At 52.0% G+C, this 24,408-nt stretch overlaps 3 protein-coding genes across 14 annotated transcripts in view; 1 reads left to right on the top strand and 2 right to left on the bottom strand.

Annotated features, from left to right (window-relative positions):
• Oprl1 (opioid related nociceptin receptor 1) overlaps positions 1–3,729 on the bottom strand; it is a 45,303-nt gene extending 41,574 nt beyond the window's left edge. Inside the window, exon 1 of the mRNA XM_042276997.2 lies at positions 3,613–3,729. The gene's annotated coding sequence lies outside the window, so the exon portion shown is untranslated. The remainder of the gene's footprint in view (positions 1–3,612) is intronic.
• Positions 3,215–8,904, top strand: Rgs19 (regulator of G protein signaling 19). Of its 7 annotated transcripts, none has more exons than XM_006994581.4 (6): positions 3,215–3,324; positions 5,856–5,952; positions 6,094–6,215; positions 7,578–7,652; positions 7,743–7,977; positions 8,058–8,904. In XM_006994581.4, the coding sequence occupies exons 2-6, from the start codon at positions 5,923–5,925 to the stop codon at positions 8,247–8,249; spliced, it is 654 nt and encodes a 217-aa protein (XP_006994643.1). In that variant the 5' UTR covers positions 3,215–3,324; positions 5,856–5,922; the 3' UTR covers positions 8,250–8,904. The 7 variants fall into 7 exon arrangements, with proteins under 7 accessions (XP_006994643.1, XP_042132949.1, XP_042132946.1 ...); XM_042277009.2 differs by lacking the exon at positions 3,215–3,324 and adding an exon at positions 3,705–3,841; XM_042277010.2 differs by lacking the exon at positions 3,215–3,324 and adding an exon at positions 3,849–4,045.
• Positions 8,905–9,335: 431 nt separating this feature from the next.
• On the bottom strand, positions 9,336–24,318 carry Tcea2 (transcription elongation factor A2). Of its 6 annotated transcripts, none has more exons than XM_076571447.1 (12): positions 24,193–24,318; positions 17,625–17,780; positions 16,799–17,108; positions 14,417–14,479; positions 13,989–14,094; positions 13,076–13,166; positions 11,654–11,784; positions 11,150–11,206; positions 10,672–10,826; positions 10,451–10,597; positions 9,718–9,789; positions 9,336–9,572 (listed from the first exon to the last, which is right to left on the bottom strand). In XM_076571447.1, exons 3-12 carry the CDS (start codon positions 16,799–16,801, stop codon positions 9,495–9,497), a joined length of 903 nt encoding a protein of 300 aa, XP_076427562.1. In that variant the 5' UTR covers positions 16,802–17,108; positions 17,625–17,780; positions 24,193–24,318; the 3' UTR covers positions 9,336–9,494. The 6 variants fall into 6 exon arrangements, with proteins under 6 accessions (XP_076427562.1, XP_076427560.1, XP_076427558.1 ...); XM_076571445.1 differs by lacking the exon at positions 24,193–24,318 and adding an exon at positions 16,414–16,546 and having other exon boundaries at positions 11,654–11,799; positions 17,625–17,775; XM_076571443.1 differs by lacking the exons at positions 17,625–17,780; positions 24,193–24,318 and adding an exon at positions 16,156–16,546 and having other exon boundaries at positions 16,799–17,548.
• Positions 24,319–24,408: the final 90 nt, after the last annotated feature.

The raw sequence follows: 24,408 nt of genomic DNA, 5'->3' as shown, positions 1-24,408 counted from the left end.
TTCTTGAGATGCTCATGGACCAAGAACCATAGGTTAACCCTGTCACACAAGCCCAAATTAGACAACACACCTATTTACTTGCCTCAGGAGACACCATTGCTCTTGGTGCGATGGAGGGATCCCATCGCTCTTCAATGGCACTACCTGCTCACCTATTAACCTGGGGGTGAAGGTATGCTTGCATTTTTTCCCCCAGAATACCACCATGCCAATATGGATACCCTCAAGAGATGTGCATCCAGCAACAGACCAAGAGACATTGGTCAAAGAAGAATTTTCAGAGGGGTAATGTATGATTTGCCCTGCTACTGTGGCATTAGTAAAGGTCATGTCATCACTGGCACACGACCCTAGATATCAAGCAATTGCCTCACCCCCTACAAGGTCGCTAATGCATCACCAGAAAGACTTCCATTAGCACAATAATATGACTAGGGTCCCAACCATGTCCTTAAGACTGAATTTTTGACTAATTCTTCTCTTGTTCAAATATCTTCTGCAATAGGTTCACCAACAGAAGGCAGCCACAAAGGCGACCCTACAGGTTTTATTGGCTCTCAGACACCTAGAACAAAGTCCTCCAAGAGATAATGCATACATGGCTCACTGAGATACAGAAGGCTACTGTCTAAAGCCCACCACCCAGACAGCTCTCCAGGATTGATGCTCTTCGAGGGCTGCTAGTCAATGACAGGTACAAGCTTGTTTGGTAAGCCAACCAAAGGCAGGCACAGTCTATTAAGCTGAGCTCTCCTGAGGTGGGGTCAACAAGGTTAGGGCAATGCACCTTAGCTCCCACAGAGCATGTCCTATAAAATAATAAGAAGGGATGGATATGTGGGATGACTCATCCCTAACAGGCTTGAGGACCAGCCAGCCCAAACCAGTAAAAAAAGATACTTTCTGAGAGCCAACCTGAATCTGCCTAAGGGCCTTAGCAACAGCAGCTGAGACATGATCTGGAGATGATCTGTACCAATGATAGGCAGCCATGTCACACCAGCAGATGCATATTCATCAGACCTTCCCTCAGGGTGGGGTGGAGGATATATAATACTTGTCTCTTCGTGAATAAACTGAGCAGCTTGTTTCAACATTCTCCCAGAGTCTGTGTCATTGACTCTGCGCCTACTTGGCCCCCTTCCCCAAAGGGAACAACAGTACAGGACCCTGCTACAAGTTTGGACATGGGTATGGATAGGGAAAAGGAGAAAGTCTCTTCATCCAGGAATGATGGTCATATATACCCAGGTGTAGTCCTCCAATGACAGTCAATTATACCAGATGATAGTCAATGCTGGGTTCCTCTGGACAAGTTCCTTGTTGTCTAGACCCCAGGATTTGTTTCTTGGAGATTTGTTAAGTGCCTAGAAAAACTTCATCTATTTAGTAAAGTCATACCATTATTTCATCATTTTTCTGACCCTGCATTTCTTTATGGTGGTTACAGAGATACCTAAGATCACTGCAGTGTCCCACACAGTGAGTAATTCATATAAGCACTTCAGAGCAGAGGGCTGAGAACAAAGACCAACATCCTGAGAAGGCCTGCTCAACGATGGCACAAGAGCTCTACACCAAGTGTCAGACCAGCTTAAGCGTGCCACTTGATCTCCACATCAGTGAGGGATTGGGTTTACAGAGAGGGCTAAGGAAGATGGCATAGGATCCCTTTGTCTGAAGAAAATCCTACAGGGATACAAAGCCTGTGGCACATGCACAATTAAGTGGGGCTTGCGTGTAGCTGGGGGTTCCTGCTCTGGAAAAGAGTATTTGGGTTAAAGTTCTATCCCCACTGGCACCACTTGCTCAGTGCTCCTGGTCTTGTTCCTGGATTTAGAGGCATTTTGTGTGTGTGTGTGTGTGTGTGTGTGTGCTTAAAGAAAGATGGTAATTGAGTGGAGGGCAGATGTAAGGTGGTAGAGAACAAGTGAGTAGGCATGTAAAATGAACTGAAGGGAAACATACTGACTTCTACCCACAGACCATTGCCCTTATCAAATACTGCAGAACCAGCTTTGTTTTGTGGTCTTTACCTGGTATTGACCCATTTCTACTGGGCTCCCTGTTCTGAACAGTGTCCATCTCTCAGGACTATTATCTGAAGCAATTACTACTGTTCAGATGGGCTTCTTAGCCGCTATCTTGCTTTGGAATCCATCATTTTGGCAGCCAAAGGGTTCTGTGGTCAATTCATCAAGCCCCACATGGCATTACAGGAAGCCTGGTAGTCTCAGACTCAGACTCAGACTACTGTTCTCTCTTCATCCAGGCTCTCTGAGCATCATGGCAGCATCCTGCCCTCCTCACATCTCACCCCATCCCTTTTCTGTCTGTCTCCCCATCTAGTCCACTGCATTCAGCTCCAGGTTAGTCTGTCTGCCTCTGCCCCACTGCATGAAGAGCTCATGTGAAGTGTTTGTTTTGCATCTCTGACTTGGGTGGTAAGCTTATATAACCTGTGCAATTGAAAAGCATTTTTGTTAGCAAGACCTCAACACCTGAACTGGTCAGGCTGTGTTCCAGTGCTAAGAAGAGCAGGAACCACGCGGCCCAAGCAACCACATACACCCTACAGACCAAGTCTAAAGTAGGGTTGGGGTCCCTGGACACTGGGATGTGGAATAATGAGCTAATTCAAATCTACATCCAAACACAAGGAATCTGAAGAGTTGGCCAAAGAGCAAGGTCATTTGTGGAAAAGGCTATCTTGGAGCAGTTGGAGGGGTCAACAGGGACTCAACCAGGTCCTAGAAACTTTCAGGGTAATTTGATATAAGAACCTGTATTCACAGTGCCCACCAAGCTGCAGTTCCTGAACCTCCCTTTCTCTGGGAAAGTTCCACAGCAGAGTGACAGACTTTTAACCTCGCATTACAGACCAGACTCAGAAATGCGAAGGGGTCAGCCAGACGGGGCAGTACCACAGGCCAGTCCTTCCCAAAGGCCTCTTCTTATCCAGACAAGCCAAGGAGCACACAGGACTCAGCTCTGGTGCCCCTCAGTGCACTACCACATAAAGGAAAGGCCGGGGAAAACCTAGCTAACCAGACGTAGCGCCGGCTCATTCCACTGTGTCTGTACGAGTCACCCGTCAGGGTCACCATGCCACGCTACCGCGGGACGACACGCCAGCGCGGGTGGGGCGCGGGAGCGGGCGCGGGGCGGGGCACTGCGGGCGAGCAGGCGCTGGGGCTCGAGGAAGTCCCGGCCCCTCTCTTTGGGGAAGTACCGCGGAGGCGCCTGCGCACTGCGCCTGCGCCCCCTCCCCGGCGACCAGCAGGACTTCGGAGCGCGCGGGTGGTGTGACTCGGGGACTCGGCGGTGAGTGCGGTGCTGGACCGCGGACGGGCACCGGCGATGTAGATGCCGGCTCTGTTCTCGGACTTCAGTGACCGGTCCACGTGGACCTTGGTCGCGGTGGGACGGGAGCCCACTCCCTGCGCGTGGGGGAGGGAAAGCCGCAACAAGGTTCCCCTTTTTCTTCAGTGCAGAGCTTTGAGAAGTAATTGCTAAAGGTGGGGGCCGGAAGAACCCAGGTTTCCGTGTCTCCCGCCCGCTAGCCTAGTGGGGAGGGGCCAGACAAGACACCAGATCCACCACCTTACCCACCCTTGGAGTTGGGTCCTCTTGCCACTCGGGCCCGGAGAGCCTTAGGGGTGAATGTTGCGCCCCCCGGCCCCACCCGAGCGGGATTCTGTGCGCCTTCCGACCTCGCGAATACCCAGGAGTACATCGTCTGACTTAAGTCCCTGCTGCTTTAGAGCACGCCCCTTCGGCAGCCAGGGTGGGGCCCAGACCGAACCTGGCCCTCCCGCCCCCATCCGCCTTTAGGTCGCTGGTGAGTGGGGCGCCATGGCGAATTCCCTAAGAAAGGGGTGGGGGCGTCAGATACTGCGAGAGGGACCTCGAAGAAGAGACCAGCCCTCCAGATGACCCCACCAGCAGAAAGCAGGAACTGGGTGGGGGCCTACCGTCCCACAGGTGGGCTTGGGCAGCAGGGTTCGCCGTGGTGAGAGAGGTCTGGCCTGCCATGAAGGTACAGGTAGGACAATGACAGTGTGGGATAGAAGGGGGGATAGAACCCCTGTTACCCCCCTCCCAAAGGTTATGACTTTTTTTCTGGAATTGTCCCATTTTCTTTTTTTTTTCTCTTTCTTTTCTTTTTTCTTTTTTTTTTTTTTTTTTTTTTTTGTTGTTGTTGTTGTTGTTTGTTTGTTCGTTTGTTTGGACTGGGCGGGCTTGGACGTTCTTTTTTCTTCTATGGAGCAAACGGTAGCCGTTCCCCAGGGAGCTTCTGTCCCCAGAGACCAGATTAGCTGCATCTGGTCTCTCAGTATTGACTTGGGAGGCTAACGCTTGGGAGGCTTGGGGAGGGAAGGGGCCCTCCAATATCCGGATGTGGGGCAGGAAAACCCTAATTCAGACTCTGGGTTCCCCTTCCCCAGAAAGAAGGGAGGCAATAGTCAAGAGCACCCTGGACGACATAGGTGGTCCCAACTGACCTCCGATGGTTGCAAGGAGCCAGGACCAGAGCCTGCAGCTGGGGAAAAGGGCAGGCACCTGTCTCTGCACCCACTGGACCCCAGCATCCAGACCCCACACCCCAGGCTGTTCCCTGTCCAGTCAGCTGATTGGAGATGGAGCATCTGAGGGATGGTCTGCAGGGTGAGGGTATGAAGGAGGACAACTCTGGAGAGCCTAGAGACCTCTAGTTACCACGCCCCTTCCTTTCTCTAGAAGCTCAACTCCAGGGAAGTACAACTCAAGCTACTTCTGTGTCCTGGTTTGCATGCTGGGAGACTTGGGAACCCACCATCTCGGAAATCGAGTCCGGTGGTGAGGCTGCCCTCAGTGTACAGAGCTCAGGCAGAACAGGATTAGAGGGCCTCTGCTGGATGAGGGGCTAAAGGAGGGTGAATTTCATGGAGAAAGTAATGTGAGCTCCAGGCTGATGAGAGGAAGGTGGACAGAGCAGAGGTCTTAAAGTCTGGATGGCCTCTGCCAGGACAGAAAGGAACATAGGCTGGGGAGAAAGGGGGCATTCAAAACTGCTGCCAAGGTGCTGATGGACGCTTTCCTTCTGTTTTTCCTGGGGACACTGGCATTTGAAGTCAGCTTTCAGTGGCCTGAGAGGTTCCTAGAACCCCCTGTGAAAGTGTGGTCCAAACATCAAGAATAATAAAACATATGAAAACCCATTGAAGAGCCCAAGGCTCCAGCTAAGCAACTGATCCTCCCACATTGCCACACCAAGCTTCCATAGCTAGCACTCCCTGTTTCTGCATCCTAGGGAGATAAAGGGAAACCAGGGTGGAAGTGGGAGTGTCTGAGGCAGCTGAGAACCAAAGAATCTTGTTACCTGAGTACACACCTCTCATCAGTGCATAACCTGCCTCCCATTCCTCACTTTCAGGAAGTCTTGTTCTGAGTCCCACTCAAGTACTCAATGCTTCAGACCTATCCTCTGCAGTCATCTGGGTATCGTCTCTACCCACCTCCCTAGAGGGAGGGAGTAGTCAGAATATCTGACCCCCTCCATACCAGCTTGTAGCTCCAGTCCCCTTGGGAGGGGCCAGGAGCCGGAAGCCAAGAAAGAGGAACCCAGGCTTCCGGCTTCTCAGGGACTGAGCAGATGGGGGTGTCTTAGAGCCCTTTGTGGGAGGCCCAACTGCAGTAGCCCCACCATTGACTCAGGCACCTCTATATGGGGTAAGCACTCAGGCTTGGGGTAGAAGGCTGAGGCAAAGCTCTGACCAAGCTCCCTCTGAGGGACCTCTCCCTGAGGTTAGTGCAGAGGTTACAAGGTGGGCTCAGGTCAGTCAGAACTCCAACACTCTTCTCATATCCACCAGGCTCCCAGGCTGCAGTGACGGTCCAGAGCTGGCACCACAGAACCTGGGCGACCCCCTCCACCCACCCATGCCCACCCCACATGAGGCTGAGAAACAGGTAGGCACTTCCCACCTCTAATTGGGTTCCTGAAGCCCAAGATAGCATAACCTTGGGGGCACAGCCAGTTGGGCAGGTGGGCAGAGACACAGGGTCCAGTGAATTCTGGAGGGGAGGTTGAGGCAGCTCACTCTTCCTCAGCACACAGGACCAGAGGAGGCGGACAGGCCCCCCTCGATGTCCAGCCATGATGCAGCTCCCTCAGGACCCCCCAGTCGCAATCCCTGCTGCTTATGCTGGTGCTGCTGCTGCAGCTGTTCCTGGTATGTGGACCTTGAGGGTGCAGCTTGCACTGGGAAGACCCCACGGCATTTGGGCAGGGGTACATGGTTAATGAGGCACCAAACAGGTATGTGGGCCTGGGGAGCAGCTCATAGGAGAGGTACAGGGCTGGAATGGGGTGGCTTTTAGGGCTCAGACTCAGTCCTCCATAGACCCTCCAGAGTCTTCCAAGAAACTATTTGTAGGCAGGTGCCCCTGCCACAGCATCGCCCTGTCCAGAGACTGCTGGACCTTATTGGCTGGTAGTAGTGCCCAGATCCTCTGAGGGGCTTTATATGGCTCTTAAATTTTATGTGTCTGAGTGTTTTGCCTGAATATGTCTGTGTGCCACATGTATATCTGGTACCTGAAGAGGTCAGAAGGTGTTGGAACTGGAGTTACAAATGGTTGAGAGCCAACGTGATGAAGGTCCTGAGAACCAAACCAAGGTCCTATGGAAGATCAGCAAATGCTCTTAAACACTGAGCAATCTCTCCAGCCCCTTTGTGTGGCTCTTAAACCTGGTGTGCTGGGGGTATATTATATGCAAGAGCCAAGCAAGTGCCATGCATATGGTGTCCATGCACTCACCATATACCTGTTTATACCACTGAGAGCTGCCCAGACCCCTGATGTTGTGCAGTAGGGGACACATTTGAGAAGAGACTTGGATAAGGGAGCAGCCTGCCATGGGCAGAAAGGTACTTAAGGTTTGTGGGTGTTTGATGGTAGAAGTTTTCTCTACCTTACAGCAGTCTGGCCCTACATGGACTGAGGGATCTATTGAACAGGAAACCATCAAGACCTGTATATAGGCAAGATTCAAGGAATGAAATGTGAATAGGGAGGGCTTGTTGGAAGCTTCAGCTGTATTGTTACTGAGAAGTCAGGCCCGGTGGGAACTGAATTGTCTCCACACTTGTGGCAATGAGACATTCATTGTGCCAGCTGAGCATAGACTGACAGGGAGAAGTTTCCCTTGGAGCAGGAGGGTTCACGATCCAGGTACAGACACGTTAGAGGGGCTCTAACCTACATTAGCCGATGAGTCATATTGCTGATATTAAGCCTGAAGTGTGGTTTTTCAGTGGCCTGAGGAATGAGCTGGAACTAGGCTGAAGAGTATGGTTCTACCCAGCAGTCCAAAGAGAGGGAGGGATACCAGAAATCAGAGGAGTCTAAGTGCTGACTAGGAAAGAGGCCTCAGTGGGGGAACAAGAGGATGTGAGGAAGGCTCACACTAGGAGCTTCCTTGCAACAGACTTACTGGTGCTAGGCACCCACATGCCAAAGCATCCATGTAGCCATAGTGATGTGTAAAGAACCCAAGTACATAAGGTAGTGCCACTTTCCTTTGCCTCTAGGAACCAAGAACGGCAGCGAGCTTGGCAGGCTTCTCGGGAAAGCAAGCTGCAACCCCTCCCCAGCTGTGAAGTTTGGTGAGTACAGCCACCATTGTGTATGCATGAATGTATGTGTACTTGTGTGCATGTCTCAGGTCTGACATGGTCCGGCCCTAATGCCTGCAGCACTCCACCAAGCCCTGAGGAAGTACAAAGCTGGGCACAGTCCTTTGACAAGTTGATGCATAGCCCCACGGGCCGCAGTGTGTTCCGGGCATTCCTGCGCACAGAATACAGTGAAGAGAACATGCTCTTCTGGCTGGCCTGTGAGGAATTGAAAGCAGAGGCCAACCAACATGTGGTGGATGAGAAGGCGCGACTTATCTATGAGGACTACGTGTCCATCCTGTCCCCCAAGGAGGTGCGCCAAATGCAGGGATAAGTGGGGGTGGCCTGGGAAGGGCACCGCCCTACCCCCTGACCTTGGTGCCTGCCACACAGGTGAGCCTGGACTCTCGTGTGCGAGAAGGCATCAATAGGAAGATGCAGGAGCCATCGCCACACACGTTTGATGATGCACAGCTGCAGATCTACACCCTCATGCACCGGGACTCCTATCCTCGCTTCCTCACCTCCCCCACCTACCGTTCTCTGCTACTCCAGGGGGCCCCACAGTCCTCCTCTGAGGCCTAGGTGCTTGCCACACACGTATTCTACTCTATGGGCAGACTAGGGGCTAACCCTGCCCCATTTGACTGGAAGTAGACTCAGTCTCAGTGGTAACTGCAGTGTTCTTTTCTGCCCTAGCCTGCTCCAACTGGGGGTCTCCTAGATGGTGCCTCAGACCCCCCAGTCATGTGCCCAGGAGATGTTCTCATAGAGAACAGCCTCTATGCCAACAGGTTTGGAGCAGAACTGTTTATTCCTCAGAACCAGATGTGGGACCTCAGAGTCAGGCTCAAATGAAGAGCCCATTTATATTTTATATGTTAATGAACTTTAAAATTGGAAATATGTCCTTATTGTACAAAAGAAAAAAGAAAGCTTTCACATTCATCTGTATTCTTCCACATGCCAAAAACATGATATCATATTCTTGACCTTTTTAAAACAAGTTTCCGTTTATCCCACAATTAGAGTAGGAGGTTAGAGAAGAGGATCATCCATGTGCCCTGCCCAAGGTATGGCTCTCAGAACTGGCCTCAACTCTTAGGCTTGAGATGTAACTGGAGATGATCCCAAACCCTTGTATACTTGGTGAAATGTCTTCCCAGAGCCTGGTGGGGACAAAGCTGATGGCACAATGTCATCTTCATCTTACAGGTCCAATAAAGCAAAGCACCCACTACTTTGATTCTCCAAGTTGCTGGGAGTTTGAGCAATTTGAAGCTAGAATTGACCTCATCCCAGAGACCATCCTCTCCCATGTGGTGAGCAGAGTGAAAGACAGAGCAAAACATCCTGAAAGGGTACCAGGTCCTTGGGCTGCCATGTCTGGTGAGGATGGGTGAACACTGGGCAAAGTCCTGTTCTAACAAGTTCCATATGCCACCTGCCCACACAGCCAGCATGATGGCACACATATAAGCAGTACCACCAATGTCCTAGAATCACATGTACAAGTAATCTCTCTAAAAAACAGACATGCTCTTGCCTATATTACCCTACCACAGCTTAGCTCAAGTGTTTTCTGAGCCCAGAGAGGAGAGATGTCTAGGGTGATGGGAGGACAGGACCCAGCTGAAGCCTATGTACCTCCCACCAAGAGCAAGGCCAGAGGAAGGCAAAAGAATACATTTAATAATGAGGGACAAAGGGCAGAAGGGTGCACACCAGGCAGGCAGGCTGGGACAGGGCATGCCACCTTCTGAGGATCTCCAGAGAAGCTGTGTCCACCAAGAACATTGCAGGAGGGGGCAATGCTGGCCATGGCCAGGACTACAACACATCAGTACAAGGGTTCAGCAGAACTGCAGGAAGGCAGGGAAATGTCTGACCAAGGCCCCACATGACCCCCTAGGGCAGAAATAGGACAGGCATGGGGCTCCATCCCAGAGACTCCCAGGAAACTAGCTGGGTATAATGGGCCCTGGTTCCTACTTCGGGTCTAATATGTGCTGAGACAGGACTGGAGGTGAGCATTCTGGGCCCACCCACCTACCTTCCAGCGGTTCCCACATTCGTTGCAGACAACATAAGTGGTCATGGGCTCATCGGAGCTGCGGGTCTGCACCTGTAGGGTGGGTGGCTGAATTCCTGATTTTGCTGCCCTAATCTGGACAGTACTGGTTTCATACCCCCTGATCTCTACTGATGATTTGAAATTTCCCAGTGACCTCAACCTTTTAGAACTAGGCCTATTGGCTTGAACAACTGGGCTCAGTAGAGTCCAGGATGTCAGATAAGTACAGAATTCCCAACAGGAGGGTCTATATAGTGAAAGGATCAGCAGAGATGCCAGTGGCCCTGGCCATCTGGGAGACCCAAGAGAAAACCTTATCTCACAGGGCCAGTCCTTATAAGTAGTGAGGACTGAGCTACCCTGCCCTCATGCATGCCTTATTACAGGTGATGGCAGCTTCCACAAGCCCTGGAACAGTCTACCAGAGAGACCATCTTACTTCACTCACCTCTTCCCAAGTACCCAATATCTCTTGGAGTACACATGGTCTCCCCAGAATACTTCAGCCTCCCCCTCCATAGCAAGGTCTGAAGGTCCCATAGCCACTGCCAAACAGAATACTGCACTCCTGTCTTTCCATGCTGGGCAGGGCCAAGCCACCTAGCCCTGCCGCAGAACCCCAGACCAGCAAAAATAGGGACATGAGTGGTATCCAAGAAGAGGATGGGTGTGCCCTGAGGTCCCAGCCAAGGAAGATAGAGTGGACCCCAACCTGCGTGTAGGTGCAGTTCTTCTTCCTGCACTTGCTGCAGGTGAACAGGTCAGTCTGTGTGCCACCTGTACGGGCCATCTGATGTTCACGGATGGCCTCCTTGGTCATGGCCTTGCGGATCTCCTTCAGCTCATCACTGGCCATCTCCTGATAAAGGGGCCAAGTGTTCAGTCTGCAGCTCTGCAGAAACATCCTGCCCCAGCCCTTGCAGTGGGGCTCACCTCTGATGTCATCACAGCTATCTGCTGGGGTGTAATGGCACCACATAGCACATTCCGCCGCAGGCCAGGGTTCTTGGCATCTTTCAGGTTGGAGATTCGGCTCCGCACACGGTTCTTGTACTTCATGTCTGTATTTCCCACATCCAGGAAGATGCGTAAAGGTATTTAAGGACCCATCTGAGGTTTCTGAGCTCCATCCTCTCCTTGGAGTTATGGAATGAGTCTACCCACTCAAGCCCTGTGGGGGAACTGAGGGGCTATAGTGTTGTACCTTCTCTAAACCCATTCCTATCTGAAGCCCAGATCTACCTATTAAGTAGTCACAGCCTTTTACCCATCCATGGCCCAGAAAAGGTCAGGGGACCACCCCAAGAGAGCACTGGATAACCTACCAGTGGTGTCTAACAGCTACTGGAGAAGCACAACTCAGTGACCTACAGACTCTACCAGAAGCCTCTGACCACTGTACAAAGGATATACTCCTCAATCTGAGCTGACAGATGCTCACAGTCTACACCGACGGCCATGTGATCATCTGCAAGAGGGAGCCCTCATTAGCTTCCCCCACTGGCTTTTTCCACCTGCCATGCCTCTGCTTGCATGGAGCCCTAGAAGCTAAATATGACACTTGTATTCCTGAGAGACAGTTCCCAAGATACGGGTGTTCTGGTGACCCCAAAAACCCCAGCCTCCTCCCTAGGTCACAGTGGGCTAAAGAGAAGAGCTATGTGGCATTGATGGCACATGCCTTTTATCCCAGCACTTGGAAGGCAGAGGCAGGTGGATCTCTGTGAGTTTGAGGCCTAGTCTACAAAGCAAGTTCCAGGACAGCCAGAGCTGTTGCGCAGAGAAACCCTGTCTCAAAGAACTAAGATAGTTTTTTGTGCGCCATCTCTCTGGCAGCAACCTCTAAAGCAGGCAGAGGCCCAGGCCACTCTGTGAATCTGGACAAGTGTCAAAATCCAAAGGTGGTAATACTCACGGTCCGTTTTCAGGGCCAAAGTCAGCATTTCACGGCATTTGTTTCGTACAGCATCACAGGTGATGGGCACTGGGGGAAATGTGGTGATCCTCGGAGTGGATGAAGTTCTAGGTGGGTCTGGCTTCTTGCAGCTAGAGAGACAAAGCCTGCTGGGCTCAGACTGAGCCTGTTAAGCTAAGTCATTCTTCTCCAGTAGCTGTTGGACATCACTGGTAGGCTACCCAGTACCCTCTCTGGGTGGTCCCCAGAAAAGTAAACGTGGATACTATGCTGACCTCCAAAGCCCATTTGGTCTATCCTGACTAACACCCAGCTAGTCCCAGTGACTACATCCATCCTTAGTTCAGCCTAGAATGCCTATGTGCTCTACCCTCCTTGTCAGAGAAGGGCATTGGCTAGAAGGGCCACAGTGAAGCACAGATCACTCCTCAAGTGGATGTCAGATCCTTCTTCAACAATCAGTGTCTAAGCAATGCTCCCTGGTCAAAACGGACTGAGATATTCTTGCTAGCTCCAGAGTGTCTGCTTCCCAAGAAGCCCAGGACATGGGCCATTCTGTGAATGCCTCTCTGCTAATGGCAGAACCAAGCAGATACTTCTGGTTGCCTGGAGTAAAGATGAGGTGGGGGGTCACCCAAAGTCAAGTCTTAATGTCACAGGTTACCCCACACAACAGAAATGAAATTGGGCAAGGATCTCAGGTCTGGGTCCAGTAAAAGACTTACCCAACAGTCATGCTATACCCACCAGGCCCTTTCCTCTGGAAATTGGCAGAGTCAGGTGGCTTTCTGGAGCAAAATCAACTGTACAAGCGTGCTAATGACCTCAGGACATAACATCATATCAGGACTGCTAGTCTGGAGTCCAGAGCATAGGCTGTTGTGGCCTGGGCCCAGCCTCTAGCCACTGCTACCATCTGATCAAAGCAGCTTCTCATCCATAGCCTGTAACTAGCAGTGCCCCTAGTCTCCATGGTAACAGGTCTGCTCTGACCATCTTTAAGGCAGTGGTGTGACAACACTTGAAGTGGAGATATGAGTTGTGCCCACCTATAGCTCCGGATAGCATTTGCATGAGGGACCCATTCACCAATCCTGCTGAGCAGCAAAAACATAGAGGTCTAAGGAAGCAGGCAAGGGGGCCTAGGGCCAGGCCTGCTCCTGATGGGTAGCGCCTCCTTACTGAAGGTCTCAGTAATGACACTGACAGCCAGGCAGACACAGCCAGACATCTTAGATGGGCAAGAAAGGAACTGAGCAGTGGGACAGTATTCAGCACGAGGCTTATAACTTATAAATGGTGCCCTGGAGAGGGCCTCTCCCTCAGGGCAATGCCCAGGCAAATAGACATCAGCCTTCTTTTCCCACTGAGGAAACTGAGGCAAGAGGCAGAAATGTATATACCTGCCTTCAGATACGCTACCTGAGATCCGTAGTCCCTGAGGCATCCTTTGAGGACGATGTGGGCAGAGGTGTGCCCCTCCCTTGATCCCTGGTCTTGCCATCAGAAACATCTGCCATTATCAGAAAACAGATGGTATAGACTGGTCAGGAGCAGGCAGCCAGGTGCCAGCCTGGCCTCAACCTGGCCATTATACCTACAGCTTAAAGTCATTAGACAAGCAAGGTGCCAGGAGGCCACCAGACCTTCCTCCCAGTCCCCAGAAAGCATACCAGCCTTTTCAGGACCCACCCTCCTCAAGCCCCACTCAAGCAAGCTGCTGTGGGACTCTTTAGGTCGAACCTGGCCAGAAAACAAGCATATGCCTCACAAAAGGCTCCTTCTGAAAACATGGGCAGAGCCTTGCCCAAAACCTGAACTAGGGACCAGGACAAACTTACACTGCTAGCCTCTTGATGGCCATGTGACTGTAAGGAGGGACAGATCCTAGGTTGTCTCACAGAGGTATAGACAGAGCCCAGGAATGGTTGCCTTCCTAATCAGTAGGAGCATCTCTGCAGCCTACTTGTCCACTGTCCCCACAAACAGCTGCTGTCTGCTTAGCTCACCTTTTGCATAGGTAACGACCCCACCTCCTCCTTCTTCAGCTGGAGCATCCTGACCTGGACCTCCTTTTCTGTTGACCTCTCAAAGCTTGAAAACCTCCTTCCCAGCATAACCCTTGTCTCATTGGTCATGCCTCCCGGCTAACCCCCTCCCTACCACAACAGATGACATCCATCTTCCTTCATCCTCATCCACTTCCAGCCCAGCGATGGGTACTCTCTGGCCTGTTTTTTGTATCCCATAACCAGATAGCCTGAGTAAGAGCAACAGATCCAGCACTCTATGCTGTGCTGAGCAACAAGAGCCACCCTTTACATTCTGATCGCACCCAAGAGCTTCTTCCAGGATTTGATGAGGGACTTGGCCAGTGCAATGAGCTCCTCGTCCGAGCTCTGCTTCCGTAGGGCATTGACAGACATCCCAACACGGGTGGACTGCAAGGCAAGTGTCCTGGGTCAGAGGTGGTAGAAGCCTGCTCCAGAGGCAGATCCTCACTAAAGACTCTTGGCTCCCATAGAAAAGGGTTGGGAAATGGGCAGGGACAGAAAGACACCTCTCCCAGTGGCTATGATCTCATTTGGAACCCAGAGCACCCCCCTCCCACCTCAGTGATCACCAGAGAGAATCAGAAACCCTCTCCTTAGAGCAGTTGTTTATGCCAGCTAAACCTTGTGGGAATAATATAAGGAGCCCTGCTAGATGTTCTTGGAATTGCTGTCTCTGGAACCATTTTAGACCAGGACCAGAAGAGCTTACCTGGAGCAGGTGTAATGTAACAGGCATGGCCTTCAGCTCCCGCAGCAAATCCATGGCTCCCTCCTGGAAGGAAAAAGTACCTTCATAAAGGACCTTAATGGACAAACACACATCTTCCTGATCATTTAAGGGACAATTTACATGTCAGAAAGGAAGCCACTCCTCTACCTTGAGAAGACCAGAGCACTGCACACGTGGTCCTACATCACAACAGGGGCTTTTTACTGCCCCTGCACTAGGGCAGGAGTAGAGGCAAACAGCTTAACAGTGCTCTCCTCAAAGATCAGGTGGTTTCTCACCCTGTATCTGTGGTGACCTCCAGACCTCATGGTAACCACACCAGGTCACTGAGCAAACTACTAGAGAAAAAAAAAATGCCCCAGTTCCTGCTCAACATGGAAGAACACTCAGAGATATAACTCAGGTTCCTTAGCCTTAGTCCATCTATGCTGTGATAGTAGGGCAGCCTCTCCTCAAAGTGCCCATCCATCAGTGTAGCACTTCTCCTGGATTTTTTTAACACACAATCCTGATTTTCTTCCTCTGCCCTAGCTCTATTCTTCGGTATCTATAGAAAGGCTGCATCTCGAAGGCAGGTTCCTCCTCTTCCTATCTTAAAAACATCACTCTGCTTAAGATGGCTCTTCTTCCTAGCAATTCAAAGCTTTATTCAAGCACCTCTTCCTACAGTGAGACAGACTCTTACAACACCCAATACTGTTGTGCTTGCTTTCCTCCAGGTTGCCACTATTAGCTCGTGAGCCTTTGCATGCCACAAAGAGGCAGAGAGAACCCACCCAGCCATTCAAACCTTCCATACTAGAGGCAGTGGGAGGGTCTGGGGCTGACCTCCATTCTGGGTTAATTATGGCCCTAAAGCAGATCCTGTTCTTGGGACTGTACACCAATCAGCCGTGAGGTGACTTCCAGAGAAGACCTGATCCTTAGAGCCGGAGGCACTCATCCCCAACAGCTCTGTACTCCCACCCTGAAGGTCCAAACAAACCACCAGCTGCTCCAAGGAGCCTCTCAGGTTGCTGCAACATCCTGGAACTTCTGCCGTTTCCCTTCTCCTACTGTACAGTGTACAGTTTCCTACTGTACAGTCATGTCTGTGTCTCTACCAGTTCCCAAGCCTCTATAGATTCCCACCCCATCTCCAAGTTCCAAGTTTGTCATTTGGATTTAATACCCTTAGAGGAAAGAAGCACCAGCAGGCCTCTGCAGCCTAGGTGATTGCGCAGTGGGGCTGTTTTAGGTGAGAAGGGGAACCTAACCCTCTTCCTGGCTTAGACCCCATCCCTCCAACCCTGACCAACAGGAACCCAGGGCAATCCTGCTCATCTCCAAAAGCTGTCCTGCAGCCCTCCACTTCAAGTACAGTCCTGGGGAGGCTGTACAGACTCATAACTCAGCCACCATCTGGGCTGCCCTGGGATTGGTGCCGCGGATGGGCGGGCCATACTTAGCCTTAAGGCCACCTCCTGGTCCCTTCCCACCCACGGAAGACAAGATGCAGGTACCATCATCCCCTAAGGATGCTCCCGAGTGACCAGGGTCGAAAGGCAGGCTAGAATGCCAAGCCCACAGTGCCTCGGGGCAAGGCTAGGGACAGAGTCAGTCTACTAGGGTCTCAAGGACACAGGTTCATTTCGGAATCTCTACTGTCTACCCACACCGACTTGCTGCTGCCTGAGGCCTGACTAAGCGGGGGTGGGGGTGGAGGTTATTAGAGAAACCTGGTTCTGGAGGGTGGGGGCAGACATGGGAGACAACGGCTGGGCTAAGAACGCCCGCGACCACCGATGGGCGATGGGGCAGTGGGCAGTTCTCAAGTCAGCTTGGCGTCCAGTGCGAAGCGGCAGTCTCAGGACAAGGTAGAGGGCGGGCCTGGGGCAGGGGTCTCGACTGGTCTGAGTGTCATTCTCCCCGCGGGTGGGTTCAGCGGGTCTCCGCGGAGCGGGGGCCCCAGGATCCTGGCGGCCCGCGCCCCTCACCGCGCTCTTCCTGGTCACCATCTTGTCCAGCCTCCGGGCGATCCGCGCAATCTCCTCCTCCTTGCCCATCACCACTTCGGTGGCAGCGGGTTGCGCCGGTTGCGCCGCCCGGCCCGACCTCGGCTGCCGCCGCCTAGATGCGCGGAACAAACCTCCGCTTGGCCGCCGCGTGCAACACAATTAAAAAAAAAAAAAAAAGTCTCCGCCCCCGGGACCACAACTCCCAGACGACTGCGCGGCGTGTGGCGCGCGGCCCGCTGGAAAAGGTAGTTCCTCCGTACCCCGCGGAACGACCGCCTCACACGCATCCAACCCACCCCCGACCCCCACCCCCACCCCCACTCCGGAATGCCAGGGAGAGGGTGGAACTTGAGGGAAGGAGTACCATCTGAGCCGCTTGTCCTGGCGGTGCATTTCTCCTTCGCTGGTCGAGTCCGGTCCCCTCCACTTCCTAGAAGGGGCGAGGCGTCGGGACCTCTCATCTCAGCCCTACACCCGGCTGGACTTGACACACTTGCATCGTTGCCAAGCCAGGTTTGGGTCATTCTTGCCTCTGCGCAGATGCAGCGCACACTGGGAGGTATGGCCCCTGGACTCTGAAAAGGCTTCTTGGGCAAGAATTCAGGCTCTGAAGTCAACCTAACAAGGTGAAAATCCCAGGTTCTGCTCGTTGCTCTATGCCTCAGTCTCCCAGCCTGTGAAGTGAGGATGACAGAGTGATCAGGATCATCCGATTCCCGTTATACACTGAGAACAAGGCAAGGCAATTAGGTACCGCGGCAGTGCCTCAGAAACATCATAGCCATGCCCAGGGAAGGAAAAGAGGTACTCGGCTCCTCTTCTGTGCAGCAGATGGTGGCAGGTGCGCTGGTGCCAGAAGACAGTTATCTGAATTGTTGTACCCACAGTTTGCACCACGAGGCCAGGGTGCAAATGGAATTTACACATGGCCTGGGCTGCCCATTTAATCAGTTATGACATCTTCACCATAAGGAAAAAGTACGGAATTTCTTGTAGGTAACAAAGCTTTTCCAGGGGTGCAGTGATGGATGAACACAGCTCTCCAGCTTCCATACCAACTCTGATTCTGCCTTTTACTGGCGTCTGGGCCCTTGCTCTAAGCCAAACCCAACCAAACAAGATCTGGGAGAGGGAACCCTGTGTTTGAGCATTGAGTTGGTACAGCGCAGGCAGTAAAGGAGCCACCTGACCTTCAACCATGCTGTTTGGTTGAAGAGGCTGTCAACGGTGGAGTCGTGGTCCCAGTGATGAGCAACAGCAGCCTGTAGGTGGCAGGAGCAACCCACAAACCTGCTCGGGCAGTGGCTCCTTCCAGAGGAAAGTTCAGTAGATCACCAGCAGGGGAGCTATGATAACAAAAAAAGCCAGATAAAAGATGTGTTCATTCCTGAGGGGTCCTCACTTGTGGGGCTGGCACTGACCAGCCAGATATTTCCACATCCCAGCCTTAGAAAACCTCATTCGCTGAGCTGGGGCTTAGCTCAGTTGGTAGTGTTTGCTTAGCATAGAGGAAGCCTTGGATTCGATCAGAAGTACTGCATAAAACCAGGTATCACAGGTACCTGCCTGGGAGGCAGAGGCAGGAAGATCAGAAATTCAAAGTCATCTTCAGATACGGCTCCAGTTTGAGGGCAGCCTGGGCTACATGACAAAAAAACAAACAAACCAAAGCCCTAATCCCAGACCCTGCAGGAGCTCCAAATCCAACCTCCGGCTCTTGCTCAGAGAAGTCACTCCCACATCAGAACCTTCCCTACCCCCCACCCCCCACTCCCAGCCACACACCTTGCTTACTTTGGGAGTTTTATCTTCAGTGAACCTCTCCACCAAACACCATCTGGACATCACCAGGTGTTCATTCCAACATGGTGTTGTCCTCTACCCTAGCCCTCTGAAGGTGATGGAGAGGGATACACTTGCCTGCTTCTAGGAGATAGCCTTGCCTACCTTTCCATCCTATCTATCACTGGGGGCTTCCCCACGCCCCCAGAACACCCAGATGAGGCTCCTTCACAGGTCACCGTTTGGCTTTTGCACCCAACCTTCCTGGGGTACACCCAATTTTCTTTAATAGCCTGTCCCTTCCTTAGTGGATCTCCAACCTCAGGAGCTCTCAATGAGCAACACAGCCCTATCCTAGGGTCCCTGGGATGGAGATATCCCAGCCTGAAGGTCTGAAAAGGGCAGACAATACCCTAATGAGGTGGGATCATGGGACATCCCCAGGGTCTGCCCCACCAGGCCAACTGCACCTTTGGCCCAAAGCCTGCCCTTCCCCCTTCCTCAGTTCAGGAAACAGCGGAAACTCAAGCCATTTATTTTTCTATTTGTGATCCCTACCCCCCATCCCAGTCTGCCCAGAGCTGGCCCTGACCCCAGTGGTGGCCTGAATGCTTCCCCTCTGGCCAAGGCAGGGCGGTGGTGGGTGGGAAGACTCACACTGCCAAGCTCACACGGAGCCCCTTCTTTCCCCATCATCACAGACCGGGAGGCATCCTAAGCCCCAGGAGGTCCTGCTCCTGCCTCCATATGGTAGTCCCTCCTCTACACCAAGTTCTCAGGTCCTCCAGCCCATTTTGTGGCTTGCAGGTCTCCACCATAGGGCTTCGTGGCTCTATATCCATAGCCAGTCCCACCTCAGGCCTTCCGTGGACACTGGCTTCTGTGATCAGACAGGGCAGTGACCAGTGACAGATAAGAGTCTCTGGTCATTTGGGGGTAGAAAGTGGAGGCTGGACATATGGATATTGGCTTTGTGTAGATGCCAGCTCTCTGAGCCTCAGTATCCTAGTCTACAGAATGGGAAGAGCCATGGGCTCATGGAAATGTCTGTTTGGAAAGTCCCCTGACAGCCCACAGCCTGGCTAGGGTCCAGCTTTGCCCCACCCCCACCCCCACCACCAGAGGCAGGGCTAGGGAGGCAGGAGGCATCCCCCAGAGGCCAGTGAGGCCCTAGCTGCAGGCTTGCTCTAACAATGTGAATGTGCTTCCCCCACACAATTCCCAGAAATGCCGCCCCCCTGCCCTGCCAGCCCGCCAGCCTGGCGGCCACTCCACCCTCCTACCCTAAGGAACCCCAGGCAGCCGCAGGGTCAGAGGCAATGGATGAAGCATGGAGGTCTGACTCAGAGGCAGCAAACCTGTGGAATTCTAAGGCAGCCTGCCTGCTTGCCTGCCATCCTACAGAGATCAGCCTGAACAAAGTCAACCATAGCTAAGCCCCTGCAGGAGCAAAGCTGTGCTGAGCCTGTGGGATGCCAAGTCACTGAAAACTCTTCTCAAGTCTCATTCAGAGGAAAAAGCAAGATCCTTCCAGGCTCCACTGGGCCTCTTGATCTTCAATCCTCATACTTCACCCCGGCCCTTCCATACACCTGCTCCCCCCACCCCCAGTGACTTTAAAATAGTTCCCCATCTGTGTAGCATGCTCTTTGTATGGTTTCTTCACATGTTTATTTCAGTGTGGGCTCAAAATCCACTCATGAAAAAACAGGATGTAGATACTGACATAGCCCCTTCTCATACCTAGTACTTCCTATATGGGCTTATTTGTGGATTTATTGATTTTTAGCCTTTCCACACCAGAATGGAAACATCTTACAGTAAGGATTGGGGCTGTTTGTTCTTTTCCAGTTTCCTACCTCAGAAGACAGTCTAGTGCCAGCAGGCAGTTCAGTTAAAAAAAAAAATGAATTCTGTCTCTGAGCGAATGATAGTGGAAGTCTCTAAACAGCCAGCTGGTTCCCCACCAAAGCCATTTGTCACCAGCCAGGAAAAGAAGGGAGAGAGAGAGAGAGAGAGAGAGAGAGAGAGAGAGAGAGAGAGAAGAAGAAGAAGAAGAAGAAGAAGAAGAAGAAGAAGAAGAAGAAGAAGAAGAAAAGAAAAGAGAGGAGAGGAGAAGAGAGGAGAGAAGGAAGGAAGGAAGGGAGAAAGCATGCAAAGCTGGGTGTGATTACTACACGTACAATTTCAAAACTCAGAAAACAGAAGCCAGCCTGAACTACATAGAGAGTTCCAGGGACACCTTAGTTAGCAACATTTTTGTTTGTTTGTTCATCTGTTTGTTTTTGAGACAGGGTCTCTCTACACAGTCCTGGCTGTCCTGGAACTCATTGCAGGCCTTAAACTCACAGAGATCCACCTGCCTCTGCCTCTCAAGTGCTGGGATTTAAGGTGTGGGCCACTGTGCCTGGCCCAGTTAGCAACATTTTTAAAAAAGAAGAAAAATTACTAGAAGAGAGGGAGAAGAATGGGGAGGGAGGAAGAGGAGATGGATGTATTCTTTCTCTGCCCTAGTCTCCCTTTATCTCCAGCCCAACATGGCAGGGCATTCAGAATGGGTACTACCTCCCAGAAGCCTAAGAGACGCGAGTATGCCTGCAATTAGCCCACCTTAAAGGCAAAGGACCACTCATGAGAACAGAGACAGCAACATCCACAGACCCAGGTCATGCACCGAGCTGAGAATAAAAGTAACTATTTATGTAAAGACCCGCAGTTCTGAAGTGTGGGGGCGGGGCGAGGGTGAGGCCAACGGAATGGGCGAGAGCACCGGCCAGCAGGGGTTGGGGAAACTGGACAGAATGTCTGGCGCCTCCTCAGCCCAGTGGGTTCTTTCTGGCCTGAAGGCCAGCCTTCCTTCCTGAGCGGCTGTTTCCTGGCTCCGCCCTGTTGTCGCCACGGAAACCCATGAGTAGCCGGGCTCCCCAGCCAGGTTCCCATGGAGCCCCTGCAGTGCTGCTCAGAGGCCCATACATAGTAGGCGGCTACATTGGAGGACACAAGTTGGCCACGCAGCCACCCTGAACCAGAACACTCCAAAATGTTGCACAGCAGCCCCAGCCTTCTCTCATACAGCTCTCCTGACAGCTCTCATCTAGTGACCCTAAAAAGTGGACAATGCCTGTGATAACACCCTGAGCACCCACATGCCCACCACAGTATAATAACTGAAAACTCTGGAACATCCTTCAAAACATGTCTGATCCCTGGCCCACCCATGGAAGCCACTCTGTTGCATGTGGCTTACTCTCATATGTCCATAGCACTCTGGTCTGCCATTATCCATGGTGACCTTGCAGTAATAAGTTGCATTTGTTTCTCCATCCCTACTGTTTCCACCCAGTCCTGCTGACCAAAGGGCACAGAGTGGATGAGAGCCAAGCCATCTCTACACAACACCCTGACCACCATTCTTTTTGTTTGTTTACTTGTTGGCTTGCTTGCTTTTTTTTTTTTTTTTTTTTTTTGAGACAAGGTTTCTCTATGTTGCCTTGGCTGTCCTGGAACACTCCGAGGACCAAACTGTCCTCAAAGTCACAGAGATCTGCCTGCCTATGTCTCCCGAGTGCTAGGGTTAAAGGTGTGTGCCAATACCACCTGGTGAGCATCATTCTTTATCTAAAACAGCTAACACTGATGCCCCTCCACTAGCCCAACAACCACTCATTCCAACACTCCCACTCCTACCATGCTCTGAGTGGGACTCTGGCTCCATATGATTGGGAACTGAACCTGTGAACTTTACGAAGAACCCAACATTTGAAACTACTTCTATCCACTCATACACAAAAGCTGAAGGATCTTTTAGGCTAGGGCCTAGCTCATCTAAACCAGACCTATCCCTGTCTGTCCTAAGGCATCAGACTCTGCCAAAGGCTCTGACTCCAGGAGAGAAGTAAAGGTTGGTCCTAGCTTCATATTCCCCCAGCTCCAGCCACCAGAGACTGGGAGGCCAGCAAGGTTTGGAGCCGAGAGTGGTATGTCAGAAGAAAGGTCTGAACTGGAAGGCTAGCTGCAAAAAAGACTCATCCACCTGGAGCTCTGTTGCCCTCAGACAGGGACCCCACCCCACCCTTTGGGAGTGGGAGGGCCCAAGCCCTACAGGACTATGTAATTGGTCCCAGCCTCACTGCTGTACAGCAGCCAGAGCTGTCTGGTGGGAGCCTGGGAGGTCTGTGCCCAGGCAGTGCTTGGGAGGTCTCACCACCCTCAGGCAGAGCAGAGCCAAGCCAATCCCCCACTATAGGCACCAAGGGGAACTACCCAGCATCCTTTTCAGGCCTCACGGAAGACTGGGGTCCAGAGAAGCTGAGGAAGGAGAGAGTAGGTGTAAGCAGGAAGGAAAGGGGAATAGGGTCCACTTGACACCCAGGCCAGCCTCATACTGGCAGAAAAGATTTGCCCTACCATTCCAACTTTCTAGGGGCTGGGGCTATAGACAATGGCCCTGCCATAGGTAAGTGCCCATCTAAGCCAAGCTAGACCGAAGTGGAGTTCCAATGCAGATTTTCCCTTCTCTCTTCTGCCAGATCTAGGGCAGCAGCTCATCTAACAAAGAAGCCTTGGGGGGTCCCTTCTTAGGGTGCTGAGAACATGTTTTGCTGAGTAGGACTTCCAGTCCTCAACATCTGAGTTCCTATTCCCTTATAAGAGAGTCCATCATGTCTGACTCCCAAGGACTTGGGCAGTCTCTAGCACTAGGGTCTACCTCTCCCCATACTCTGGGAACTTGACAGACAGAGGCACACATGTAGACCACACACAGACATACAGACATTCACATGGAATGTCCCTCTCCTAGCATAGCTAGCCACACCCACAGCAGCCCTGTACAGCCTTGGGGAGTCCCTCCAGCCCTGGGGCTCCAGGGTCAGGGCCACCCTGCTGGCAGACTGAAGTTACCTCCCCCATTGTCCCATCTGGAGAGAGGGTGGGAGCTGCCAGCACCACCACTGCCAAGAGTGGGCAGGGAGGGTAGCCTGACCCTACAGAGAAAAGGAGCAGCCCGCAGGCTCCTGCCCAGCCCAGCACGCAGGATATGATAGGCTGACATTTGAGCCACAACTTGGCTATGAGGAGGGTCATTGGCTGGTGCCAGGAGAGGTGGGTGCTAGAGAGCTAGGGAACAATGAGGTTATGCTGGATACCCTGTTCAGAACATGAGGCTGATTCTGAACTATCACAGAACTCCAAGTCCTCCTCAACATATGAGGCTGCAGCAAAAGAATCTGGGGATCCTTTCCTAGAGCCCAGTGAACATCATCTCAAAATAGCTGTTGTCTTGGCTGAGTCAGGCTCTGGGGACTCTAACCTGTATCCATCTATGGAGTAAGGGTAGTTTCTGACAAAAACTGATGGAAGTGAGAGAATATTAGGGTAGCTCTTGTCCTTTGTTTTGTTTGTTTGTGGTACTGGAGATGGAACTAGGACCTTTTGCATGCTGGGCAAGCACTCTACCACTGATCCATGCTCCACCTCCCCCTCTAGTTCTTTGTGCCAATTCTCAAAACAAAAATCTTCACATAGCTCTTCATATCCTCGTTCACCATCCTCCTGTACCACCTGTTCAGTCTACCCACCCACCTAGACCTGCCAAAAGGGAGCTGACCATTGGCAAGGTCCTGTAAGCGTTTTCACCTTGGTGTCCACACCACTGCCTGCCTTCTGAGAAAGTACTGAGTTGCCCCAGTAGTCCCGCCCTACTCAAAGTTCATGCCCCTGCAGCAGGTGCAGGACATATAATGGACCCTTTATTACCATATCTACATGACAAAATATCAGGTCATGATACTTATCATCATTAGTCTGAGGAACTACAGGAAACTCTGGCATCTCCCCATGGTAAGAGTGCTCAGAAAGAAAGGGATTACTCAGGGACAGCCCCAGAAGCCACACAGGCTGTCTCAAGGTGGGGTATCCTGACATGATTGGGAAGGCTGCAGAGTGTCCAGGGTACATGTAAGTGGAGTTAGTCACCTGTCACAGACAGCTGTCAAGAACGTTGGCTTTTCCTCTATGAAGTTATACATGGCAATGGACAAGGGGCAGCTCTCAGAAGAAAGCCAGATCTCTTCCTGGTGGAGTGGTTGAAAAGACAGAAAAAGAAAATGAATGAGGGCTCTTTTGGAAAACACCCAGTTTTCCTCTGTCTCACCTGCCCAGCCCCTGTCTCTTTCTGAGACAGCTGTTTGG

This window comes from Peromyscus maniculatus, chromosome 4, assembly GCF_049852395.1.
Source record: "Peromyscus maniculatus bairdii isolate BWxNUB_F1_BW_parent chromosome 4, HU_Pman_BW_mat_3.1, whole genome shotgun sequence".
Lineage (NCBI taxonomy): Eukaryota > Metazoa > Chordata > Mammalia > Rodentia > Cricetidae > Peromyscus > Peromyscus maniculatus.
This window is presented reverse-complemented; position numbering and strand designations above follow the sequence as displayed.